General features: G+C 34.8%; 4 protein-coding genes across 7 annotated transcripts; 3 read left to right on the top strand and 1 right to left on the bottom strand.

The window, feature by feature from the left end:
• The first annotated feature begins 2,037 nt into the window (after window positions 1–2,037).
• LOC112520993 lies at window positions 2,038–2,469 on the top strand. Its single transcript, XM_025129614.1, has one exon. It carries the CDS (start codon window positions 2,038–2,040, stop codon window positions 2,467–2,469), a length of 432 nt encoding a protein of 143 aa, XP_024985382.1.
• A 3,331-nt stretch (window positions 2,470–5,800) lies between these two features.
• Window positions 5,801–12,378, top strand: LOC112522308 (E3 ubiquitin-protein ligase RHF2A-like). 2 transcript variants are annotated; one of them, XM_025131441.1, is made up of 9 exons: window positions 5,801–5,952; window positions 6,679–6,816; window positions 7,186–7,232; window positions 7,785–7,847; window positions 8,424–8,532; window positions 8,611–8,996; window positions 9,607–9,714; window positions 9,936–10,276; window positions 12,051–12,378. In XM_025131441.1, exons 2-8 carry the CDS (start codon window positions 6,688–6,690, stop codon window positions 10,216–10,218), a joined length of 1,125 nt encoding a protein of 374 aa, XP_024987209.1. In that variant the 5' UTR covers window positions 5,801–5,952; window positions 6,679–6,687; the 3' UTR covers window positions 10,219–10,276; window positions 12,051–12,378. The 2 variants fall into 2 exon arrangements, with proteins under 2 accessions (XP_024987209.1, XP_024987207.1); XM_025131439.1 differs by having other exon boundaries at window positions 5,816–6,011.
• Window positions 12,379–14,501: 2,123 nt separating this feature from the next.
• On the top strand, window positions 14,502–18,509 carry LOC112521633 (fasciclin-like arabinogalactan protein 17). 3 transcript variants are annotated; one of them, XM_025130603.1, is made up of 3 exons: window positions 14,502–15,970; window positions 17,979–18,138; window positions 18,233–18,509. In XM_025130603.1, exons 1-2 carry the CDS (start codon window positions 14,644–14,646, stop codon window positions 18,050–18,052), a joined length of 1,401 nt encoding a protein of 466 aa, XP_024986371.1. In that variant the 5' UTR covers window positions 14,502–14,643; the 3' UTR covers window positions 18,053–18,138; window positions 18,233–18,509. The 3 variants fall into 3 exon arrangements, with proteins under 3 accessions (XP_024986371.1, XP_024986372.1, XP_024986370.1); XM_025130604.1 differs by having other exon boundaries at window positions 18,225–18,509; XM_025130602.1 differs by having other exon boundaries at window positions 18,218–18,509.
• A 989-nt stretch (window positions 18,510–19,498) lies between these two features.
• LOC112522028 (protein WVD2-like 4) lies at window positions 19,499–21,731 on the bottom strand. The gene is made up of 5 exons (XM_025131083.1): window positions 21,679–21,731; window positions 20,878–21,380; window positions 20,554–20,625; window positions 20,369–20,476; window positions 19,499–19,963 (listed from the first exon to the last, which is right to left on the bottom strand). Exons 2-5 carry the CDS (start codon window positions 21,376–21,378, stop codon window positions 19,601–19,603), a joined length of 1,044 nt encoding a protein of 347 aa, XP_024986851.1. The 5' UTR covers window positions 21,379–21,380; window positions 21,679–21,731; the 3' UTR covers window positions 19,499–19,600.
• Between the last annotated feature and the right edge of the window lie 699 nt (window positions 21,732–22,430).

Genomic DNA, 22,430 nt, shown 5'->3' with positions numbered 1-22,430 from the left:
ATTTTATGTATGTTTGTATCGTTATTTAGATTGCATTATAGTTTTTATGCATTTTGTCATGAATCTTTGAAGAAGTATTCAAGTTCAATATTTGCTTTTTTGGTTGCAATATAAGGTAATAATTTTATATTAATTTGTTTCATATTTTGATTGCATTATAATTTTATTTATGTTTGTATCGTGATTTTTGTTTGTATTATAACTCTTATGTATTATATATATATATATATATATATATATATATACATATATATATAAGAATAAACCATGAGTGTTTGAAGTGGCCTCTCCTAAAGCCTAGAACCTCATTTTTCTTTTTTCTCCTTCATTCTCTCAATATGCACTACTATATATATTTTTTTTGTCAATTTATGTTTTTTTGTTAAATGTTTGCATTCAACTCCAAACCATTCATCTCCTTCTATATTAATTCAAATGACATAACTCCAAACCCTTCATCTTTTTCAATCAATCATTTATTTATATACATATAAACAACAACTATTTATTCATCTTCATCTCTCACACCCTCTCAAATTCTATCTCTATCTTATACATCTATAAATTTATTTTCTTTTTCTTTGATTTTTCTTCTATTTTACTATTGATAATCTTCATAGTTTTTTTTTCACTTCTCCCATAATTTTATGTATGTTTGTATCGTTATTTAGATTGCATTATATTTTTATGCATTATATCATGAAGATTTGAAGAAATTTTCAAGTTCAATATTTGATTTTTTGGTAGCAATATAAAGTAAAAAATTTATATTGATTTGTTTTATTATTTTGATTGCATTATAATTTTATTTATGTTTGTATCGTGATTTTTGTTTGCATTATAACTCTTATGTATTAGGTGAATATTTAAAATGTTCAAGTTCACCATRTAATTTTTACTTATGTTGAACGTTTTTTGGTTTGCAGGTTTTCGAAGTCTTTAACGTTTATATATCAAGTCTTGAAAATTTGAACTTTTCAAGTTTGGGTTGTGAGAATTTTTGATTATGATCAAAAGTAAGGATTTTATGCAAGTTTGTTTTGTAATTTAGAGTGTATTAGAATGTTATGTATGTTTGTGTCATGATTTTGATTGGATTATATTTTTAAGCATGTTCTTATCGTAAGTTTAGTCGTATTATAATTTTATGTAYGYTCATGTTATGATTTTGATTGCATTATAATTTTATCTATTGGGTTATAAAGATTTGAAGTTTTAAGTTTGGTATGCGATTTTTTACATATCGTATGATTGGTCCATTCACTATTGTGTTTTTAAAGTCAAGATGTGTGTTGAAGATGAAAAATGGTACATGTACATCATCATTTGAAGAAAACATATCTTTGTGTAGTATTTTTTATTCTTAAGTTTGTGTCAGATTTCTTAATATTTTCGTTGTTATTATTACTCATTTTATTTAGTTTTACAACTTTATTACTAAACAAATCTCTCTCAATATATATATATATTAAAATTTCACTAACTATATTTTATTTAATTTTTTCGAATTATTTGAATATGATTTGTTAATGATTTTAATAATAATTAATATATATTTATATAGACAATCCTCACATCATTAATCAAAGCACTCATGCTACCGCACAACACACGGTTCCCATACTAGTTATTATAAAATAAATATATTTTTAACATATTTTAAAATATTATTGTATATAAATCTTACGAAATTCTTACACAGTAAATGAGATTTCAAATCCTATGAATCGTTGAAATCAAATTCAATTTTAAATGCAATGAAATCTTACAGAGTAAAAACGACGTCGTACGAGGTGAGTGCTTCCCCTATGATTCCGGTGGTCGACCTTAATTACTCCGACGGTTTAGCACGGCGATCGGAGTTTGGTTTCATCCTTAATTACTTATATAACATCCAATCGTCTTTCCATTTTAATCGGTTGCAGACTTTTATAATCTCAAAACATAATTGTAATTAAGGCTGCTTCCCACCCCTTCAATTCCCTCCGATCCGATGTTCTAACGCCAGCTACCTTTATTAACATTTAATTGGGAACCATGACCAAACCCCGCCTCGTACTCCGCCGTTCTTTGGAGGAGCGCCGCCAGTTTCTACAGCAACACTCTTCACGTAAATACAAGCATATGGGGGAGGTCGTCGGAGGTACGACGGCAGAGATGGCGGCGGTTTGTTGCTGCGTCCCATGTTCGATGGTGGACTTCGTGGTGTTGACAATGTACAAGGTTCCGGCGGGTATATGCCGGAATGCTATGCGAAAGAGGCGCCAGGGGAGTTTGGTGATGAAGCGTAACGACAGTGTTAGCAGTTTGGAGGATTCGGAACTGTCGATGCATCCGGCGGTGAGAGCAGCGGCGGAGAGGTTCATGAAGCCGGAGGTGGATAAAGATGCGATGGAATTGGAGAATGAAATGTGGGAGAAGTTTTATGAAAGTGGGTTTTGGAGATCTCCTTCAGGAAGGCTGGGTTAAAATTTGAAGGAATATTCCGGCAGCCATTCATGCAATGCATATGGAGGAAAATTCATTAGACTAATTAACCTACCCCTTTTCCATATGGGCTTCGGTTTATATATCAAAATAATATATGAAATGAGAATTATATCTTCAATGTAATGATTAGATTCATATGAGACCAGTCTGTTTTTATAAAATTTTATTTTTATATTCAAAACTTTATAACAAAATATTGTGAACGTAAAAAAATATGAACATTTGTGAAAGTTACTTTTACAATGTTTTATTTTGAAGTTTCAAATGTAAAAAAATAATTTTACGGATTACACGAAAACAACATGATCTCATATCTAACCCAATATTATCAAAACATCACATGTTCATTTTTGTCCTACCAATGAAATTAAGATACTTCTGATTTTTATTTATTTTACAATTTATTATTTCATGTTCATTTTCTCTGTAAAATTTTGAATAAGTGATTTTTGTTCGGTTTTAAAACTTTTAAATGGAGAATAAAAAATTAAAATTTTCAAGAAAAAATTATTTTCATCTTCAACAACTTCTTCATTTTAGAGATTACAATATTAATTATATTTATTAAATATTTAATACAATTAATAGGGTAAAGAGATTGTAAAAATCTTTAAATTTAGAAAAATCTCTAAATAAAGATAAAAATTATTATTTTAATATTTTCCACCAATAAAAGATATTCAAAACAAATATTTAGAAAAGAGTGATAATATTTTATTAAAAATCTGAATATTTTAATGACATAATTAATGTTAAAATAAAGTAGTTGTTGGAACTGAATGTAATTTTTTTTGAATTTTTAACTTTTAATACTATATTTTAGAAACAATATAACATTGTTGTTGGAGATGATCAATAAATAATTATTTTTGAAGAGTTCTTCAAATTTAAATAATTTCACATTATCTCATATTTCCTTCATTTATGAAGAAAAAAAATCTGTTAAAACAAAATTCCTTAAATCTTCATTTTAAAATATCTGTTAAAAATACTCCTAACATTTACAAACTAATGAACTGCCTCCCAAATGTTTATTAGTTAGATTGACAAACTTTCAGTTGGTAAAAGTGGTGACTTTGTGGAGGGATTGTGGCCACTCTCTATGGTTCACTTTCAGAGATGGGGACTTTTATAGATGTTTTTGTGACCAGTCTCCTTGACCATCTTGTTGCTACCGATCTCTCTATGTGACATCTACATTCGTACCTGTTATTAAAATCATCAAACTTGCTCAAATACGTTTTATTCTTTTTTAACTAAAATCATTGTATTCTCAACTTACTACTGAAATTTTAAAGTCCAGCCTCTATAGAAACAATATTTGTATTTTTATCACTTTATTACTTGAAAGTGATTATAGCATCTGGTGTGCATTTGCACCGTCATTATGGTAACACAGATAACCACTTTGTGGACCTATAGATTTCTGCTACCATCTACCAACTTTTAATAACAATATTTTCCATTGAACTCTTTATATAATTCAATAATTGTTTAAATAATCAAAATAAAGAATGACTGAAAATACCTTTTCTCATACATTATTTATTTGTAAAACTCATGAGGAGAAAACAAAGATGTTTGAAAACGAACAAATATAAAAAATATATTTCAGAATATAATCGTGACAATCACAATGAAGCAATGAAAAAGAAAAAGAAATTGATGCCATCTTTTACTTTGATGAAAAACACCCACCAACCTTTTGATGCTTTATCAAATAGACTTTAGTCTAGCAGTATCGTAGTCTTTGACCTCCTAGAAGATCAGAGGTTCATGCCATAGATATGTTTGATCTTTTTATTGGGGAATATAATGCATTTTTTTTGGATTTGTCTGCCATTGATGTTGAAATTTATCTTTTGAATGAACTGATGTTTTGCTTATTCCAACGATCTCTCCAAGTTTGACGAATTGATGTTATTTGTAAAGTTCAACTAAACAAAATATAATTCATATTCAAGGGTAAAATAGTCATTTTGATTTGGGTTGCAGGATTTTCATTGGATATTTTCCAATTTAATAATAACTTGTTTTTGTTAAAACCCATTTTTATTTATAGCTTAATTCAATTGTCCATCGATGTATAAGAAACCACATGTTTGAATGGTCATTTTCATTGCCATGTGTCGATCGAACATGACGAAGGACTATATTAAGCTTGTCACGTCACCTCGCCAATTCTATTACCTTGCTTATTACATTTAACTGTCACATCCGAAAAAACATACTGTTAAATACGAAAGAGTAATGATATATCTGTCTAAAAATAGGTCTAACAGACACTTGTCCAAAGCTCCCACGAATACAAAACTCAACATCTCTGACTGTTTATAACTAATTTCGGTCCAAAAATGCCACCACATAACTTGTAATGGCAAAATCGGTCATTCATAACTACCCCTAGCTACAAGTAGGGCTGTCAACGAACCAAATTAAGTCAAGTTCGTTCATTAAGAAAATGGGTTTGTTCGTATCCGATCGTTAGATGCTAAACAAACAAAAAACAACCGACATCACTCGTCATCTCATTTCTCTCGAAAAAAACATAATGTGAGTAATTGAAACTTCAAAAGATTTGAAACCTTAAGTAGAAAGGAATGTAAATCAAAAAGTTACAATATATTTTAAATTAATTAATAATTTATTATTAACTATCTGGTATAATAAACAAACACAGATAAACAAACTATCATGAAGGTAATATATTGAATGGGACATTAGTTCATGTTCGTTCGTTTAACTAAACAAACCTAAAAACTTATTCATGTTCATTTATTTATTAAAAAAACAAACATAAATGAATTTTGTGTTAAACAGTTAACTAAATGTTCAATTTATTTTGTGAGGATACGTGTAAACCACATCAAATTAGTCTCTAAAAGAGTCACTGAGAAGAGAATAGATGTTCCAACATATATTCAAGATAAATGGTGTAAGTCTAGCAAATGTGAGACTCGAAAACACTCGCTCCAATGGAGGCTAGACGGAGATATTGTCATCCACCCCGTTATGCGAGCTGACTAATCCCAGGACGACCACCTGCTTTGAAGATAGCCCGGAGTCATCGCACTTGAACCTCCATGGCCATAAGGGGATTTTTATTCCTCTTTGAATTTGAACTTGAGACCTTTTGATACCTTTAATATTTAAAGTCAAACTCAAAACAATTAGACACCATCTTTATGATTAAAAATAAATAAAAAAAAGAGAAATCGAACATAGAGATGAGAATCAACTTGTCTTTTAGCAATACACTTTGAAAGAGGGTGGGATGAATTGTGTTGGAAAAATCAAAAGGTAAAGTTGTACTTCCATTTTCCATATCCCTCTCCTCAAACTCTCTCCAAACGCTATCTTCCCTTCTCTTTCTCATCAAACCTTTCATGATTCCCATCACTCTTCATAGTCTTCCCTTTACCTGAAGCCAATATCATAAATCTTTCATCCTTTTTTTACAAGGCAAGTTCTTAGGGTTCTTGATCACTGTCTTTGGAACATTTTATCTATTTCACATGGAGGTAATTCGTAATTCCATATAAAAATCGCCTGGATCCATATACTATTTGGGGTTTTCGAAATCTATTTCTTCACTTATCGGCCTTCGCATAATCTGGTATCGATCAATAATCTTTAACCTAAGCTCTTTCCCTCGAAAGGCTTTTATGTTGTAATGGGTTTTTCCCCTTTCAGATGGGTATGTGATATCTTTGTCGCATGTGTTGTCTATGATTGTTTTTACGAATTTAGCGGTCAACTCGTGATTGATTAGCCTTAAATTGAAGTGGGTGAACTTTAGGGGAAAAGGTTTATGTCGGCAAATTTAGGGGATCGTTTCTTCGAAAATTGCTGTTAGTCTTATGCTGTCTTTTGCATAGATGTTATGGTGTAATTGAGATTTTCTTTAATGGAAGAAAAATTGTTGTTAAATCAGAACTGGGTTCGAGTAGGAGATTTTGTTTCCTTTTATGTTTAATGTTGAATTTAAGAGGTTTTAAGGATGAGATGTACTTGCATACAATTTGGATTTACCTTTGAGCAACTGTGGGCTCTGACTTCTTTTACACCTTAATGATAATTTTAGGATGGTTCAGATGAAGTATGAACTTAATTTTACTTTGTGAAGCTGCGAATGTGTCTGATTTATGGTCTTTTTGATGTTAACTTCATGGGTTTTTGGTTATTTAGGTTCCGAGGATGGAAGAGGGCAAGAGCAAGAGTCATCTAACATCGCCTGCGGCTTTTGTGGAAGGAGGGATACAAGAAGCTTGTGAGGATTCTTGTAGCATTTGCCTTGAGGCTTTCTGCGATAGTGATCCTGGCACGGTATTGATTATATACTCTATATGTATATATGTTTGTATAGGGTTAAGTTTAGCGGAAAACCATAAAAAAGCGAAAAACTGGAACACCTCATATATACGGCATGCACATGTGCATACAAGTAATTTGTCCGGTATGCACATGTGCATAGCATGCACACGTGCATGGAAACCTGGAAACATCTTTAATTCCTTGTATGCATATGTGCATACCGCACAGATGAATGATTATCATTTATCAGGATTTTCTTCAGTTTGTAGTTTTTTTGGGGGGTTTTCCCTGAACCTCACTGTGTGTGTGTGTATATATATCTTATTTAGATGATGTATGAATACAAAGTTCTTGGTAATGTATGTGTTTCTTTTACTGTAGGTGACTAGCTGCAAGCATGAGTTTCACCTTCAATGCATTCTTGAATGGTATGATTTCGAATACGTTTATGATTATGAACTAACAAATATGGATGTTTAAGTATTATCTACACTTTGCAACATTCTACATTCTTTTGTCTTTTGGTTTAAAAAGGCCACAACTTTAGATGGATTTATTTGTGTTTTGTTAGTCAGTTTGCTATTAGAATTACATGTTGATTAAAAGTTCGTATATATGTTCAATATGTAGATGATAATTAAAACGTCCCACACTCCCACTTAATTGAACGAGTGTTGGTCGTGGTTAGGCATGTATTTACATGCATGTAAGTAAGCACCATATATCAACATTTTGTTCCGTCACAACTTTGTTGTATATCTATATGTCATAGCCTATCATATTAATACTTAGAAGTCGACTCTCGACCATGCTTTATTATCTCACATAACCATAGATATTTATTTACTTACCATGTTTATATATTTTGAAACCGAGGGTGTAGAAGGTTATCTTCAAATATCGAAGCATCTGGGATGATAATGAGCTAGAAAACCAATATATCTGAAAATCTAACGTTTTTGATACATTTTTTATAATAGGTGCCAAAGAAGCTCTAATTGTCCTATGTGTTGGCAAGCCATTAGCTTGAAGGATCCAACCAGGTGACCTACTCTTGTCATTATCCATGTTTCTATTTTAGTTTGTCCCAAAATAAGTGTCTGCTTTCCAATTCTACCCGTAATTATGAGGTGGAAAATTCATTATCCTTCTACTATTCAGGGTGAAATTGGCACTTAGTGAATTAAAAAGTGTAATAATTACTTATTTCTAAAACTGTATGTCTTTTTTTATGGTGGACATTTATTTGGGACAGAGGGAGAGCCTGTTTGTTAACAGCTTAATGAGACTCACAGCTTCTACGGTCAGCTATACACGGCTGTTTGTTTGTGGCTTAATGATATAAAAATTGGCTTATACAGTAAGACTATAAAGGAGCTTTATGCAGAAAGTCAAGTTTTTTCCAAACCTGTCCCTTCCAATTAAAGAACACTCTCCTTCCATCTATGAAAGAACCGACCCAAGCAAAAACCCTTCCAATCTATATAGACAAATTAATCCACACAACCAACTTTATCCATACATGACTTGATGGAAAACCAACCAAACAACCCCGGAATATTATTTTATTTTCAGATTGTGTGATAGATTTGGTTTGCTAATCCATGTAACATGCGCAGCCAAGAGTTATTGGAGGCAGTAGAACAGGAGAGGCGCTTCAGGTTCAATCCGACAAGAAATTCCACAATATTTCATCACCCTACTCTTGGTGATTTCGAACTACAACACGTATGTCACCTTTTTAAATTACATATGCGGTTAACTTTATAACAAAACGTAAGTTTGACACACGTATTCCCATTTTAGTTGCCGGTTGGTGTAAATGATAGTGAACTTGAGGACCGAATCATCCAACACCTGGCTGCTGCAGCCGCTATGGGTAGGACCCACCATGTGGGTCGAAGGGAGGGCTCAAGGAACCGGTCAGCGGCTCACGGTCGTCCTCAGTTCTTGGTGTTCTCCACCAACCCTAATGCACCTTCGGCTGCCACCATCTCGGCTTCTGCTGGTCCAGTTGAAGAGCCAGCTCAACCAGTTGCTGTTGCTTCACCGGTTGGAGGGGAAGCTGAACCGGCTGCCGTCGAGTCCGTTAGGGCATCGGCCCCATCTACAGCTCGTGGGGGTGGGACCGTTCAACAAATGCCGGCATCTGGCACATCGCATAGTCCACAAGGGACCTCGGTAATTCATAGGTATTCATGTTACTCCAATTCTTTTTGTGGGTATTTACTATTTACATGCTGGTTATCTATCAATTTTACACGGACTCTAGCCTTCAAACGTTACAAAAGGTGATTATATCTAATACATCAATCTTAACGAATAAATGAGCTGTAAATCTATAATCGAGGGTTGGGTTCTGGTGAGAGGGGAAGTTATGGTGAGAAGCATAAGAAGAGATCACTACCCTTGGATCAATCCTAATTGAATATCAACACTAATGAGGTGCACCAAGATGCACCGGATCAATTCCCTTCTAAAGCGCAATTCATGGGTGGACATGAGATTAAAAGTGATCAATTGTTCAGATATCTTCTTATGCTTCTCACCAGTCACCATAACTTTCCTTCTCACATGATCCTCCGCCTACCATACGAACACCTGATTTAATCAATACGTAATTTGTTGCATATCGTGTTTTAAAGACCGAGCTGTTTCTATTTTTAATATTTGTCTAAAATAGACATGGGTGTCGAAATTTCTTGAGAAGTTGAAAAAACATCCCTATTTATTGAAAAGTTAAAAAAACAGTCATATAAAATTTGAAGTCAAGTTGTCTTTTTTGATGTTGGCTACTTGCAGAAGCTCGAGTAGTCTGTCCGCCCTGCCTGATCAAGATATAGCAGGGCCATCGGAGTTGCAAGCAGTTTCGGATACATGGAAGTCTAGATTCACTGCTATTTCAATGAGGTAGGACTTGTTAGAAATGGGTATTATATTTGATTGGGCATGTTAAAATGAGAACCGTAAATCTTTTGAGAACATGAGAACCAACTATTCATGCTTTATTCATGATAGATATTCATAATTATTTAAGGTTATTCATTATGAATAATACATAAAATAGTTGGTTACCAACACTCATTTGAACTTTCTGATTCGATATCTGAAATAAGTTTGTTTTTTTGAAGATACAAAGAATCAGTTTCGAAGAGTACAAGAGGGTGGAAGGAGAGGCTTTTCAACAAGAGTCCATCCATGTCGAATATTGGTACGGAAGTAAGGAGAGAAGTTAATGCTGGAATTGCTAACATGTCTCGGATGATTGAGAGGCTTGAAGTCCGGGAAAATAACAGACAAGACCAGGATCATGATTCTGCATCGAGTAACTGGACTTCTGGTCCGGGAGAAGATAACCGTAATCATGTTGAGGCACCCGGTGCTGGTGCTGGTGCTGGTGCTGCTTCAAACTAGTGTGTGTTTTGCTGCTTGTTTGAGCAATAAAATCTTCTGCTGGCACTTGCCTTTGAAGGTGAGTTATTAAATGTCCTTTGACTTTCCTTCATATGGTCTCTTTAGAATTTTTGGATTACTCTCCAAATGAGCCCTTAAAGAGGGATGGCAGGTTCCTAAGGGTCTTTGCAGAGTACTCTACGGGGTTCTTTACGATCTCATATGGTATCAGAGTCAAAGTTTACTACTTTAGGGACTCGACACTGTAGGATGAGCTGTGACCGTCTAAGAGCATCTCCAACTGCTATGCTAAAATATAAATTTTAGCGATTTAGGGTATATTTTTGCTCCAACAGCTATGCTATATCGTATGTTAACATAGGAAAAATAAGAGATGATAGAAATCTCCAAATTTGGAGAAATCTCTAAAACTCCATGTTTATAAGAGAGAAATAATATTTAATTACTTTTCACCAATAGGAGAAATTGAAATTAAGTTTTTAGGAGGGAAATAATATTGTACTAAATGATATAAATATTTTAATAATATAATTGTTAGAATAGAGTAGCTGCTGGAGTTGGATATAATTTTTTTTAGAGATTTTAACTTTTGATACTTTATTTTAGAAAAATTATAACATAGTTGTTGAAGATGCTCTACCCCCTCAACGACACTTTGGGCAATATTTTACTGTCTAGCCTCTGTTGGAGGGGGCGTCTTGGAACCACATAGGCTAGACTTGGATCATTTCCCCCCATATACTTATGAACCTTCCCTCTCTTCTTAGGGTGCGTTTGGTGTCCAGGACAGAACAGGTTAGGACATGACATAACAGGTTAGGACATGACATAGCAATTGTTCATTGGTAAGACAAAGCTTGATAGAACAAAACAAGTAAAATGACCAATTTACCTCTAATGAGTTGTTTATATATATATATATATTGATTAATTTATGTAATTTATTAAATTATAATAAAATAATTACTTTTATAACAAAATATATCGTTAGAAAATTTTCATCAAAACAATTAAAATGACATCAAAATAAAAAGTTTATGTAGTTTCCAATATTTATTTTATCCCTTTTCTACATTATTTTTATTATTATTAATATATAACAAATTACATAAATTAATAAAAAATAGAAATCGTATAAAAATAATATTTTGAGGACAGTATAATGAAAGTTTAAAAAACATGAAATACCATAAATAAAATTTAAAAAATGAATAAAACGAAAAAAAGAGAGACCTATTTGATGTTTTAGAAGAGAATTAAGTATTATTTTGAGGTTATATTGGTAAATTACAAGTCTGTTTCACCCAGTTCCACGGGGTAGGGATGGAATCGAACAGGCCTATTCCACTTTGTTCCTGTCTGTTTCACGTGCAAACATAGAACAGTGATCCCTGTTATGTTATGTTCTATTCTGTCTAGTATACCAAACGCCTCTAAAGGACTCTTTTGGAGAGTTAAGAACAGTATGGGCTTCTACATATTTTCCCATGGTTTCATAGTCAAAATCTATCACCCTAGGGACTCGACTCTAGACAATCTGTTCCCATCTAACCCCTCACAACACTTTTAGATGATCCATGCCCGTCTCGCCTGTGTTGAAGGGGGAGTGTTGGAATTACACATTGGCTACACTTGGATCATTTTTCGTTCATATATGTTGGAACCTCCCCTATCTCCATAAGGATTCTTTTGGAGAGTACTCTGATGGAATTCCATATATTCTCACATGGTCAACCAGTAATTCTTATGTTAGATATTGATGTTTCTTTTATCAGTATGGCCCTTTTCGTTTCTTGTTCTTACCATTGTTATTATTATTATTATCGTTGCAGGTCGTTGAAAAGCCGTATCCAGATAGATAGACAGGTAAATGAGCTGGTGAAGACTTCTAAAATCTTACAATCGGGTTGTAAATGATTTTAATTGGGATTTAGATTATTGCAGAGTTACTTTTCAAATCTTTTGGCGATCTCTCTATGAACCATATAAGCATTAGTTTTGTGGGGCTGTATCCCTGCGAGGGAGTTCAGCCCACCAAAACTGATGCTATGACATAAAACTGATGTTATGATATTTGATGGTGGTGAAGAAAGTGAGAGCCATCCTCACCCACCCCATGATTGTTCGTTTATACATTTATATTAATTACTGTTTGCAATCTACATGGGTTAATATCAAACAATCTACATGGGTTAATATTAATCTCTATTTAGTACGAAATTTACAGAGAAATATCTTTAAATAAACGAAATACGTCTGTAAGTGAACCATTTTTATATGCTATTTGAAGACGTCGGAGGTTTTCATGAAAACAGTTGATCTATCACTAACATCTCTCTAGTTTCCCCATTTCTCTCCTATGCCATCTTTTTCCTTGAGACTTTTGCAACATCTCAAACCCTCAGTTCAAACTCCATCCAATCGCTTTGAGTTTTTTTTTATTAACCTGGATATCCAACCCGCTATGCGAGTCACCTAATCCCAGGATAACCACTTGCTTTGTGGGTAGTTATGAGTCACCGCATTTGAATCTCCGTAGCCACAATGTGATTTTTATTCATCCTTGGATTTGAATTTGGGACCTCCCGACCAATACTTATATTGATTATATTTACTTTGTTCGTTGGATTCTTAGGAATTCCAAAGAAGAATCTACTTCAACCGATATGCCCATAGGCACGGCCATACATAACATAGAAATCACACTTGGAAAGGGGGCCGACTAAGCCAAAAGCGAGAGAAACCTCATCCCTCTCTTTCCTTTTTTTTTTTGCAGTGGAAAAATAAAATCCAATGAGGATTTAGTTCATCCGACACGTACACGTCATGGACATCCTGCTTTTCTATGTTCTAGAGACTTGTATGTAACTATTGAGAGTGAAGATATTATACAAATGTGTATATTCCGCCCAAAAGTTTTCTCGGATTTGACTACCCCTTTCTTTTCTAGGGAAGATGTTAATCGCAGAGATAATGAAATTTCCATCTCTCCCACTTCACACCTCGGAACGTGCTGTTCTTATAGAGATAAAGACACTTTGACATCTTTTTAACCCGAAATGGCTGGGGAGAGTAAAGGTTCCTTGCAGTAGAATAATGACTTAGGAGGATTTGAAAGATATTATGACATTAAGATTTCCAAGGTTTAGCTCAGGGCCCCACTACTCACTTGTAGCATTTGGAGCCCAAACTCAAACCAATCAGACACCACTCGCATTGAGTTCAATACTAGCTTGATAGGAACATAGTTAACTTTAGTTGTTTGTTTTCATGTACAATTTTGGACATTATTTTGTTGCATTTTAAGTTCAATATGAGTGTTAACTGCTCTTTTCAGTTATTTAATTGATGGTTGTATCGATTGGTTTCGTCCAGATCCCTTGGATATGAATTGATGAAGACCCCTACTATTAAATAAGAATCAAGCTTTGTCCATATAAAAACCAAGCTGCTATCTATTTTTTTAAAGTATATAATATTTATATATGATAAATACAACAAATAAATTCATACACCCTCCTTACGTTGGACTTTTAAAAAACATACATATATAAGAAAACCCAGATTAATAATGTTATTCAACTTATTTCTGTTGTGACATAAAGCATTATATGAACTCAAATTTCCCATTTTAATTTTAAAAAACTATAAATATTTGGACAAAATTTTAAATACAAACTAATTAATTGAGATATTTATGGAAATAATAACAGTTTATTTATTATAATTTAGATATTTATAAAAAATAATTAAATTATAATCAATAATTTATATTAGAAAATAATATATAAAATCAAATATTAGGGCTTGTTTGTTTATCTCTTAATAGTTTCACTAAGAGACGACATCTGAATCGTTAAAAGATGAATTTTGTTTGGCAAAAAAAAGTCTGTCTCTTAATGGTTCTAAAACTCTTTTAATGATTTTGTATTCTGGGTCTCCCTTAACCATTTAGATTTTAGCACCCTAATTCCATTTTAAACAATTACCAAACAATTATATTTTATTTTACATTATATTATAAAAACCTTTTAATTATTTTGATTATTTAATTATTTTGTACTAAATCATTCAACAATCGTAAAATAATCCTTAGAATTTGTATGAATGATATAATTTACACATGAAAATTGTAGAATGTAGAGGGACAAGTGGGTGGCAGCAGCTGTTTTAGCAACCGCTATAACATGTTATTTGTTCACGGGCCTTTGTCTCCTCCTAACGTACGATACGACACCACATCTCGTCGTTTCGTTCTCTTCCTCTCTCTCCTTCCTTCTTCATTCCGCCATAACCAAGACCTCCCCAAAACACATTTCATCATACTCTAGAGAGAGAAACAACTTGGACAAAATAGTCTACGCCCACCTTCTTTCCCCATCTCAAAATTGTATTCAATCTTGATATTTTCACAGTTTTAGCACCATGGATTCTCAGATCTATGGTGCATTGGGGATCTTCCTTTTCATATTTTATCTCATACCACCGGCAGCCATTAATGCAACTCAACTGCCCACCAAATCAAGTTCCGCCCAGATCAACTCCAACTCGGTTCTTGTAGCGCTTCTTGATTCGCACTACACTGAGTTATCTGAACTCGTTGAGAAAGCGCTTCTGTTACAGACCCTTGAGGAAGCAGTTTCTCATCATAACATCACCATTTTCGCACCCAGTAATGAAGCTCTTGAGAGACATTTAGATCCTGAGTTCAAACGCTTCTTGCTTCAACCCGGAAATCTCAAATCTCTTCAGAATCTCTTGCTTTTTCATATCATTCCGTCTCGGGTCGGGTCGAAGGAATGGCCCGGGGAGGATTTGGAATCAGTAGCCTACTATGAAACACTCTGCATTGAGGAAGTTGGCAATCACCTGCCGCTGACCCGAGAAAGTTCCGGTGATAAAGTAGTCGGTGGTTTAGCTAGAGTGACCCGACCCGATGATGTCATCCGAGAGGACGGGTTGATCCATGGGATTGAGCGGCTGTTGGTTCCCCGATTGGTACAGGAAGATTTTAATCGGAGAAGGAGCTTGAGTTCTATTTCTGCGGTTTTACCGGAAGGAGCTCCGGTTGTGGATCCGAGAACCAACCGGTTGAAGAAACCGGCCACTCCTGTTCCCGCCGGTGCTCCACCGGCACTTCCGGTATACGACGCGATGGCTCCAGGTCCATCTCTAGCTCCAGCACCAGCACCAGGTCCCGGCGGACCCCGCCACCACTTTGACGGCGAGAGTCAGGTGAAAGACTTCATCCAAACCCTCCTCCATTACGGCGGCTACAACGAATTAGCAGATATTTTGGTGAATTTGACGTCATTAGCAACGGAGATGGGGAAGCTGGTGTCGGAGGGTTATGTTTTAACGGTGTTGGCCCCCAACGATGAAGCCATGGCTAAACTGACGACGGACCAACTGAGTGACCCAGGTGCGCCGGAGCAGATAATTTACTATCATCTGATACCGGAATATCAAACGGAAGAGAGTATGTATAATTCAGTACGGCGGTTCGGCAAGGTTCAGTACGATACTTTGCGGCTGCCACATAAGGTGGTGGCGGAGGAGGCTGATGGTTCAGTGAAATTCGGGCAAGGGGAGGAGCCGGCGTACTTGTTTGACCCAGATATCTACACCGATGGGAGAATATCGGTGCAGGGTATTGATGGGGTATTGTTTCCGCCGGAGCAGACGGTGGAGAAGCCGGCCGGCAAAGTTGGACCGCCATCGCCGGCTAAGGTTGTGGCTGAGCCAAAAAGAGGTGTGTTTATTGCTTCTGATTACAGTAATTAATGCTATTTTATCTCGTTCTTCATAGAATACAGCTAAGGTTTTTTTAAGATTCATATGATTGCCAAATTGTTGTTAGCATTGATGATCAGATACCATAATAATCCATGAAACAAACGATCAAATGGAAGATATTTGAATGGTTCAAGAATCAGTCTAACATTTACAAAGCATCATCCCAAGTGCTCCAACTTTTTGATGTCAAAGAAGTAAAACTCCAATGAATTTTCTTATCAAACAACAGAATATGGAGTCTGGATTCTGAATTACAAGTTCACGAAACCGGAATTTTGGTTAATAGTTGTCAAATTCATAGATATTTGATGACCACTAACGTCGTGTTATTTACTTGAAACCCATCAATTACCTCGGACACAATCCAATAAAGATCAATTCCATGTTATTTAATAGTGTTCTCTTTTTTTGCAAAAGAGAACAATAGTTGGTTAATGTTTAGTACCATATTTGAGTTGAATTGTGACATATAACTCGATCAATGCATGCGTGTACGTATTCGTAGAAATGTGTTTATGACATTATTACTTGCTTGCATTGCATCACATTGCTTGCTTAACTATGGCATTTGGTAACTTCTTTTTTGGTGGGCAACTTTAGAAGTGGAAATGGGTGCTTTTTGAAGTAGTGAAATAACAAAACACAATTGCAAGTTACAACTATAGCATGCTTGGATCTTGAAATGGGCATTCTAGTGGGAAAAAGTTCTTAGGGTCTGTTTACTAACTGTGTGGTCGTGAATTTAAGAAAAGACAGGAAATGGAGGGAAAAGAACGTAAAGGAAAATAAAGACAAGGAAAGAAAGTTAATTTTTTTGTGTTCTTGAAAGGGAAGGAGACCGTTTATCTTGTTCTTGAACAGGAGAGAAAGGAAATGGAAGATATCATTTTTACAAATATACTTTGATGGTGTTAAATTGATGGGTAGTTTTGTACTTTTACTAAATTGTCCAAGAGTTGTCATTCCCTTTTTCATTTCCCCCTCTGATAGATTCTTATTTTTGAGTTTCAAGGCAATGTTGTTGAACTCCTGCTTCCATCATCTCTTCCAAATTAATGTTCCAATATCTTCCCTTCCTTTTCTTTTCTTCCATAAAAAAGGTATCAACAACACAATGTGTAAGTGCTTACAGCCTCCTACCAGATAAGTGGTGCTTACCGGATAAGAGATAATGTTGTTGACTGAGATGCTGACCCTAAGAGTGGAAAGGCTTACTTACTTACCTGGCCGGAGCATCTTACCCGATCAATCCTTACCACATTCCTGTAGTAAACCGCCACTAGTCTTGGGAATGTTGGAAGGTTGAATACAGCTTCTAGAATTATGACATCCAAGTTTGGCTGACGTGATGCAATAGACTACTCAAAGTTGTGTTAAATGATACATGGTATTGTCATGCCATTTACATACAATTTGATAGGCTGAGGGGCATGAGGAGGGGGGCAAGCCGAAGACGAAGAGGATGTGTGATGAGCAACTGAGATAGCAAATTGGGTATGTTTGTGGGTTTTGTTTGATTTGGTATGGTTGGTTGGTTTGTGCTTTCACCTCTACTCATCATGTTTTACTGGAACTTGCACTTGAAGCCTAAACATAACTCTGTATTCATTCTTCATCTTGGGTCCCCTTTCTGTTTTTAATTGATGTTATTCCATCATTTCTTGTGCTCTAGAACTTGTACATTATTCTGTGTTTTTGCTTTTATACCCCTCTTGGTGCCAAGTATGAATAATTCATAGTGTCCACATATAATTCTGGATATGATTGCAATGCATTAGGTACAAGCACTAACGCATAAAATTATAGAATAGAAGCTTGTGTATATATATGTTGATATGTATTAAATTTTCAATCTTTTGAGACAGACATTCTTGAAAATGATGGAATCCATCATAATCATGCTATAATAATTGGAAAATGAGTTGGGATTTTTGGGTTTTAATTGGATTTATTTGTAAATGCAGGGAAATTATTGGAAGTGGCATGTTCAATTGTTGGAGCATTTGGACAAGATTCCCAATTTACAAGCTGTTATTGATTTCTATTATAAAAAGTATATTTTTCAAAGAGAGTTGAGTGCATTAAAAGGGGAAATAAAACAGCCACAGATCTGCAGACTCAGAGGTGAGTTTATTATCAGTTCCAATTCCATTAATGGTCACAGCTACTTATTATGATGAAACATTGTCTTAATAATTACCAGATTTCAGAAAGGAAGGTGTCCAGATATAGCAGCAGACAGATAAAAGAAAGGGTTAGCATATGGATGGATGCTGCAGTTTGCATTCAAGAAAGTTTCCCAAAAAAGAAAGTTTGATTTTTGTTCTTTTCTTTAATCCTGATATTTCTTGATTTCTTTTTGAGTGTAATTACTACTTCTGCTAGGAGTGATTTTTGGGAACATATTATTATTATGCAAATACATAAATCATTTTGTACCGATGAACTTATCAAATTTGTTATAAAACGAGATCATTGTTGCTCGTTAGTTATTAGGGTCGCCCATCTTTTTGGAGGTAGTGTTACGCTTGTATTGAAAGTATAGTCACTGAATAAGTAATAAATAAAACAAAATATAAAACTTTACACACACCAGATATTATATTAAGTCTTGCAAGTAAAACAATAAAGATGTCTTGAATGATATAGTAACATGCATGATTCATTTAAAAATAGAATCATTCTTTTGACATTGTTGGGAGCAAATTCTTTGTTTGGTTTTCTTTTGAAGTATATAACATTTATATACGGCAAATGCAATAAATAAACTCACATACCCTTCTCATCTTTAGTGAAGTTTGAACCCCTGACTTCATAGGAGGTTAAAGACTACGATACCGCTAGGCCAATACCCTTTTTTCTTGTTCGGTTTTTCATAATCAACTTTCTCTACTAATTTGTTAATGTGAAAGATTAGCATATAGGAGCTCATTTACTAATGTTTACCTCAAGTTTTAAGAAACCCTAGCTCGATTTTAGGACAAATTCTCTTCCTTAACTTTTGACTTTTGTGCGCCTTTTCAAAGGGCTATAATACCTAGAACAATGACGATCGTATCACGGTAGACGAAGTCAAGGAAACTGCAAGTGAAACTATTCTTTGAACGAGAAAAAAAGAAACAAAGAACAAGAAAGTGGAAGATTTTTAATAGGGTCGTGTTTGGTGTTTCAATCACAAAATTAACCATCGGAAAAACAAAAATGAACGGGCTAGCTGATAGGATAATTCAATCTCCAAATTAAAATCTTGAGAGTAGATTTGCAACCCTAATCGGGAATCCACTTGGACCAAATGGACTAGCTTGGGTTAAGACTCGCAAGAACACTGAACCCATCAAACTCAAAACAATCCGAACGTAAGTAATGCATAATTCCACAGGAACCCATTAGTTTGTTATGCAAATCACAGGTTTAAATTCAATAAAGAGACAGATACATTTAACAGTGTATAAATTTAGAAAACAACCAAATTTTTGACACTAAATTGCACCAAAACCATTCACTACACAGAACCCTTAGAAACTTCAAAACAAAGAACAAGAACCTCCTATTACATACAGTTATCGACAACATTTTTATCCAAATTTTAACCTCCAACGGCAATGTCTGCAGGGGTCATATCCTGATTGGTTGAACTTGAACCGAACCCACTTTCCTGCGTCGTATTAACATCTACACAACCTTCAACTTTCTCCTCTTTGGCTTCTGTCTTTAAGGCCTTTTCTTTTGACTTGCCAGTTTTGACTTGTGAGGTCTTAGCCAACGGTTTTATGTTTGGTTTCTTGGAAGCAGCAGTCTCTTTGTTGCGGTTTGTGGGTTTGATCCTAGGTGACATGGTTTGGTCTCTAGCGACATGGGGGCTATGAACCGTGTCTGTTTGTTCCACGGATGCAGCCACAGAGCTCTTGATTCTTCCCAGCCTAGGTGATTTGGGACGTGTGGTTGGTATCTGTAAATACAAACATACATACACACAAATAAAGGCACAGTAACCCAACTTTAAGGGCTAGTTGCTCCATTGGCAAATAAAGGTCGAGGGCCATTGGACATTTTCCTGACTGTTATCTTTAGAACCCCATAGGATTAGTCGAGATACATGCAAGCTGACCCAAGGCGAATCTAGCATCCGAGCCACACTTTAACATATCCACAAAGCAGCATGAATGTAGTTTACAAGGGGTTTGGAAAAAAAAACTAGGTTTTCTGTATAAAGCTCCCCCTAGAAGCTTACTGAATAAGCTACTTTCTAAATCATTAAGTCACTAACAAACAGTTGTGTATAGGGCACCATTAAGCTCCTAACAAACATGCCCTAATGCAGTAGAGCACATAAAAAGGTCGAATAAAAAGGTACCTTCTTGAGTTCAGGTTTTGGAGGGGGATCTTTGTAAAACTTTGGCATTGGTGCAGCTTTAAATTTCAAGCTTTTCCTCAACTTCTTTATCTCTTCTTCTTGGTTTTCCTGCATTTTAAAAACGAAGTGATTAAAGTGTTTCGATCCCCACATTTTCGGTTGGATAAAGAGTTGAAGAACGACACCTTTGACTTGGCTTGCAAGTTAGTTTCTTCGACTTCCTTGGCATGGACCTTCTCCTCTATCTTCAGATAAAACTAGTGCCCAAATATCAAACATGCATGATTGTTACATTTCATATCAAGAAAGCAGCAAAAAGAAACAACAATGATATAGAAGTCTCGAGGTGGGTTCATTTAGGAACCTTAAATATTTTAGGACTACAGAAACTCAGTAACCATCTATTTTGCGAGTATTCACAGTGTTTACTCACAAAATAGGTGGTTCGTGAGTTTCTAAAAAGTTTAAGGTTCCTAAATGGACCTTCCCCTAAAAGTCTCATAATGTACCTCTCTTCGCCTTTCAGCTCGTTCATCCAACTTGAAAGAAAATCCAGAAGCGCTGCTCCCACTATATGATCGAGAAGACGCTGATGCGGCAGTCTCATTGGATAATGTAGCTTCGTCCCTGGACCTCACAACCCGTGGTTTGATGGGTTGTCCGTCAATGCTAGTCCTCATGGAACCAGGGGTTCGGGTTTTGGCAGGGAAAGATAAACTCTGGGACAGGCTCGGTCTGGGCTTACGAGCCAACGCACTAGTGCTGGAGCCATCTTTAGCCACTTTGGTGGTGTTCTTGGAAGTACCACTCCCTTTGGTGGTAACCTTAACCGAATTCGGGGTTTTGGGGTCATTCTTAACATTCTCACAAGATTCATCCCCTCTTGTGCTTGATGAATCAAGATTTTGTTCATCAACTTTGTTCAAGTTTTGGGGATCTGTCACATTGGTATCCACATCCTCAACAACTTCAATAACAGCATTTTCAGCTTCTAAATTTCCAGAATCCATCTCTATTAGAAAACATCAATTTTCAGTAAACAGTTGACGAATTAAATCACTGTTCTTAATCGAAACAAACAAGTATTGGGGGAGATTAAAGAAACCCCAGATCACATAATCAAAAACTCAATCAATTCCTAGAAAATGGAATTAGTATGTATACAACTGAAGATTAAAACGATGAATTAAGCAAGTAGAAAGATCCAAGAAAACACAGAAGTTGAAACCGTCAAAAGATTGAAGAAAACAAACAACGTTAGGAAGAACAAAGGGGGAATGAAACCTTAACGATGAGGTAAAAGGGTGTACCTCGTATGGAAGGTTTAATGGAGGTCCTGTGAATGATTTGTGTGACTGAAGAAGAAGAATCGTTTAAAAGTTGGTGTGTTTCTTGGATGTAGAGAGACAGAGAAAGAAGAGACAGATGGATGAGTTGGTGGGGGATTGTGTTGGTTTGTGTAATTTGGTATTTGGTAAATAAAAATATATATTCAATTTTAACAAATTTTTTATTTTATATCTTTTAATATTAATTATATTATTAAAATATTTATTTTATCTAATAAAAAATAGTATTTCTTTCTCTAAATTTTTATTTTTAAAATTTTTTATTAATAAAAATATATTAGATAATATATTTTTCCTTTATCGTAATCATTCCAAGGTGTTCTCTAAATTTGAAGATTTTTAAAATCTTTTTATGTTTTTATTTTAGAGAATCCAAATCACCATTTTCTCTATTTTGGAGATCTTTTGAATATTAAAAGTATTTATACTACCTTGTAAACTAGATTTATCAAAAGTCTTAAAAACAAATTTTAATGCACAAAGTACTATACATTTATGCACAAAGTCTTAAAAGTCTTAAAAACAACTCATAATGCATTAAATACTACTACTTTATGTATTCGGTCTTAAAATCTTTTAATCTACAATCAAACTACCATATAGGACAAGTTACCAATGCACATTATCACCTTTTTTTTGTTTCTAAGATATTTTTGACACACCTTTCATTCATGTTTTCACTCTCATATCTCTATGTCTTCTCCCCATCCTCC

The sequence above is a fragment of the Cynara cardunculus genome, assembly GCF_001531365.2.
Source record: "Cynara cardunculus var. scolymus isolate 2C chromosome LG 11, CcrdV1, whole genome shotgun sequence".
In the NCBI taxonomy this organism is placed as follows: Eukaryota; Viridiplantae; Streptophyta; class Magnoliopsida; order Asterales; family Asteraceae; genus Cynara; species Cynara cardunculus.
Note: the sequence above shows the minus strand (reverse complement) of the source record. Positions and strands in the feature narration are given on the sequence as shown.

What these genes read in the sequence shown, in the direction of transcription:
- LOC112520993 (XM_025129614.1), top strand. Translation starts at nt 2,038, where the DNA reads ATGACCAAACCCCGCCTCGTACTCCGCCGTTCTTTGGAGGAGCGCCGC.
- LOC112522308 (XM_025131439.1), top strand. An exon ending in GTGATTTCGAACTACAACAC is followed by an intron (nt 8,533 to 8,610) that starts GTATGTCACCTT and finishes TTCCCATTTTAG; the next exon opens with TTGCCGGTTGGTGTAAATGA. An exon ending in TTCACTGCTATTTCAATGAG is followed by an intron (nt 9,715 to 9,935) that starts GTAGGACTTGTT and finishes GTTTTTTTGAAG; the next exon opens with ATACAAAGAATCAGTTTCGA.
- LOC112521633 (XM_025130603.1), top strand. Translation starts at nt 14,644, where the DNA reads ATGGATTCTCAGATCTATGGTGCATTGGGGATCTTCCTTTTCATATTT. An exon ending in TGTGGCTGAGCCAAAAAGAG is followed by an intron (nt 15,971 to 17,978) that starts GTGTGTTTATTG and finishes TTGTAAATGCAG; the next exon opens with GGAAATTATTGGAAGTGGCA.
- LOC112522028 (XM_025131083.1), bottom strand. Translation starts at nt 21,378, where the DNA reads ATGGATTCTGGAAATTTAGAAGCTGAAAATGCTGTTATTGAAGTTGTT. An exon ending in ACTTGCAAGCCAAGTCAAAG is followed by an intron (nt 20,477 to 20,553) that starts GTGTCGTTCTTC and finishes TTTAAAATGCAG; the next exon opens with GAAAACCAAGAAGAAGAGAT. An exon ending in CAAAACCTGAACTCAAGAAG is followed by an intron (nt 19,964 to 20,368) that starts GTACCTTTTTAT and finishes TTGTATTTACAG; the next exon opens with ATACCAACCACACGTCCCAA.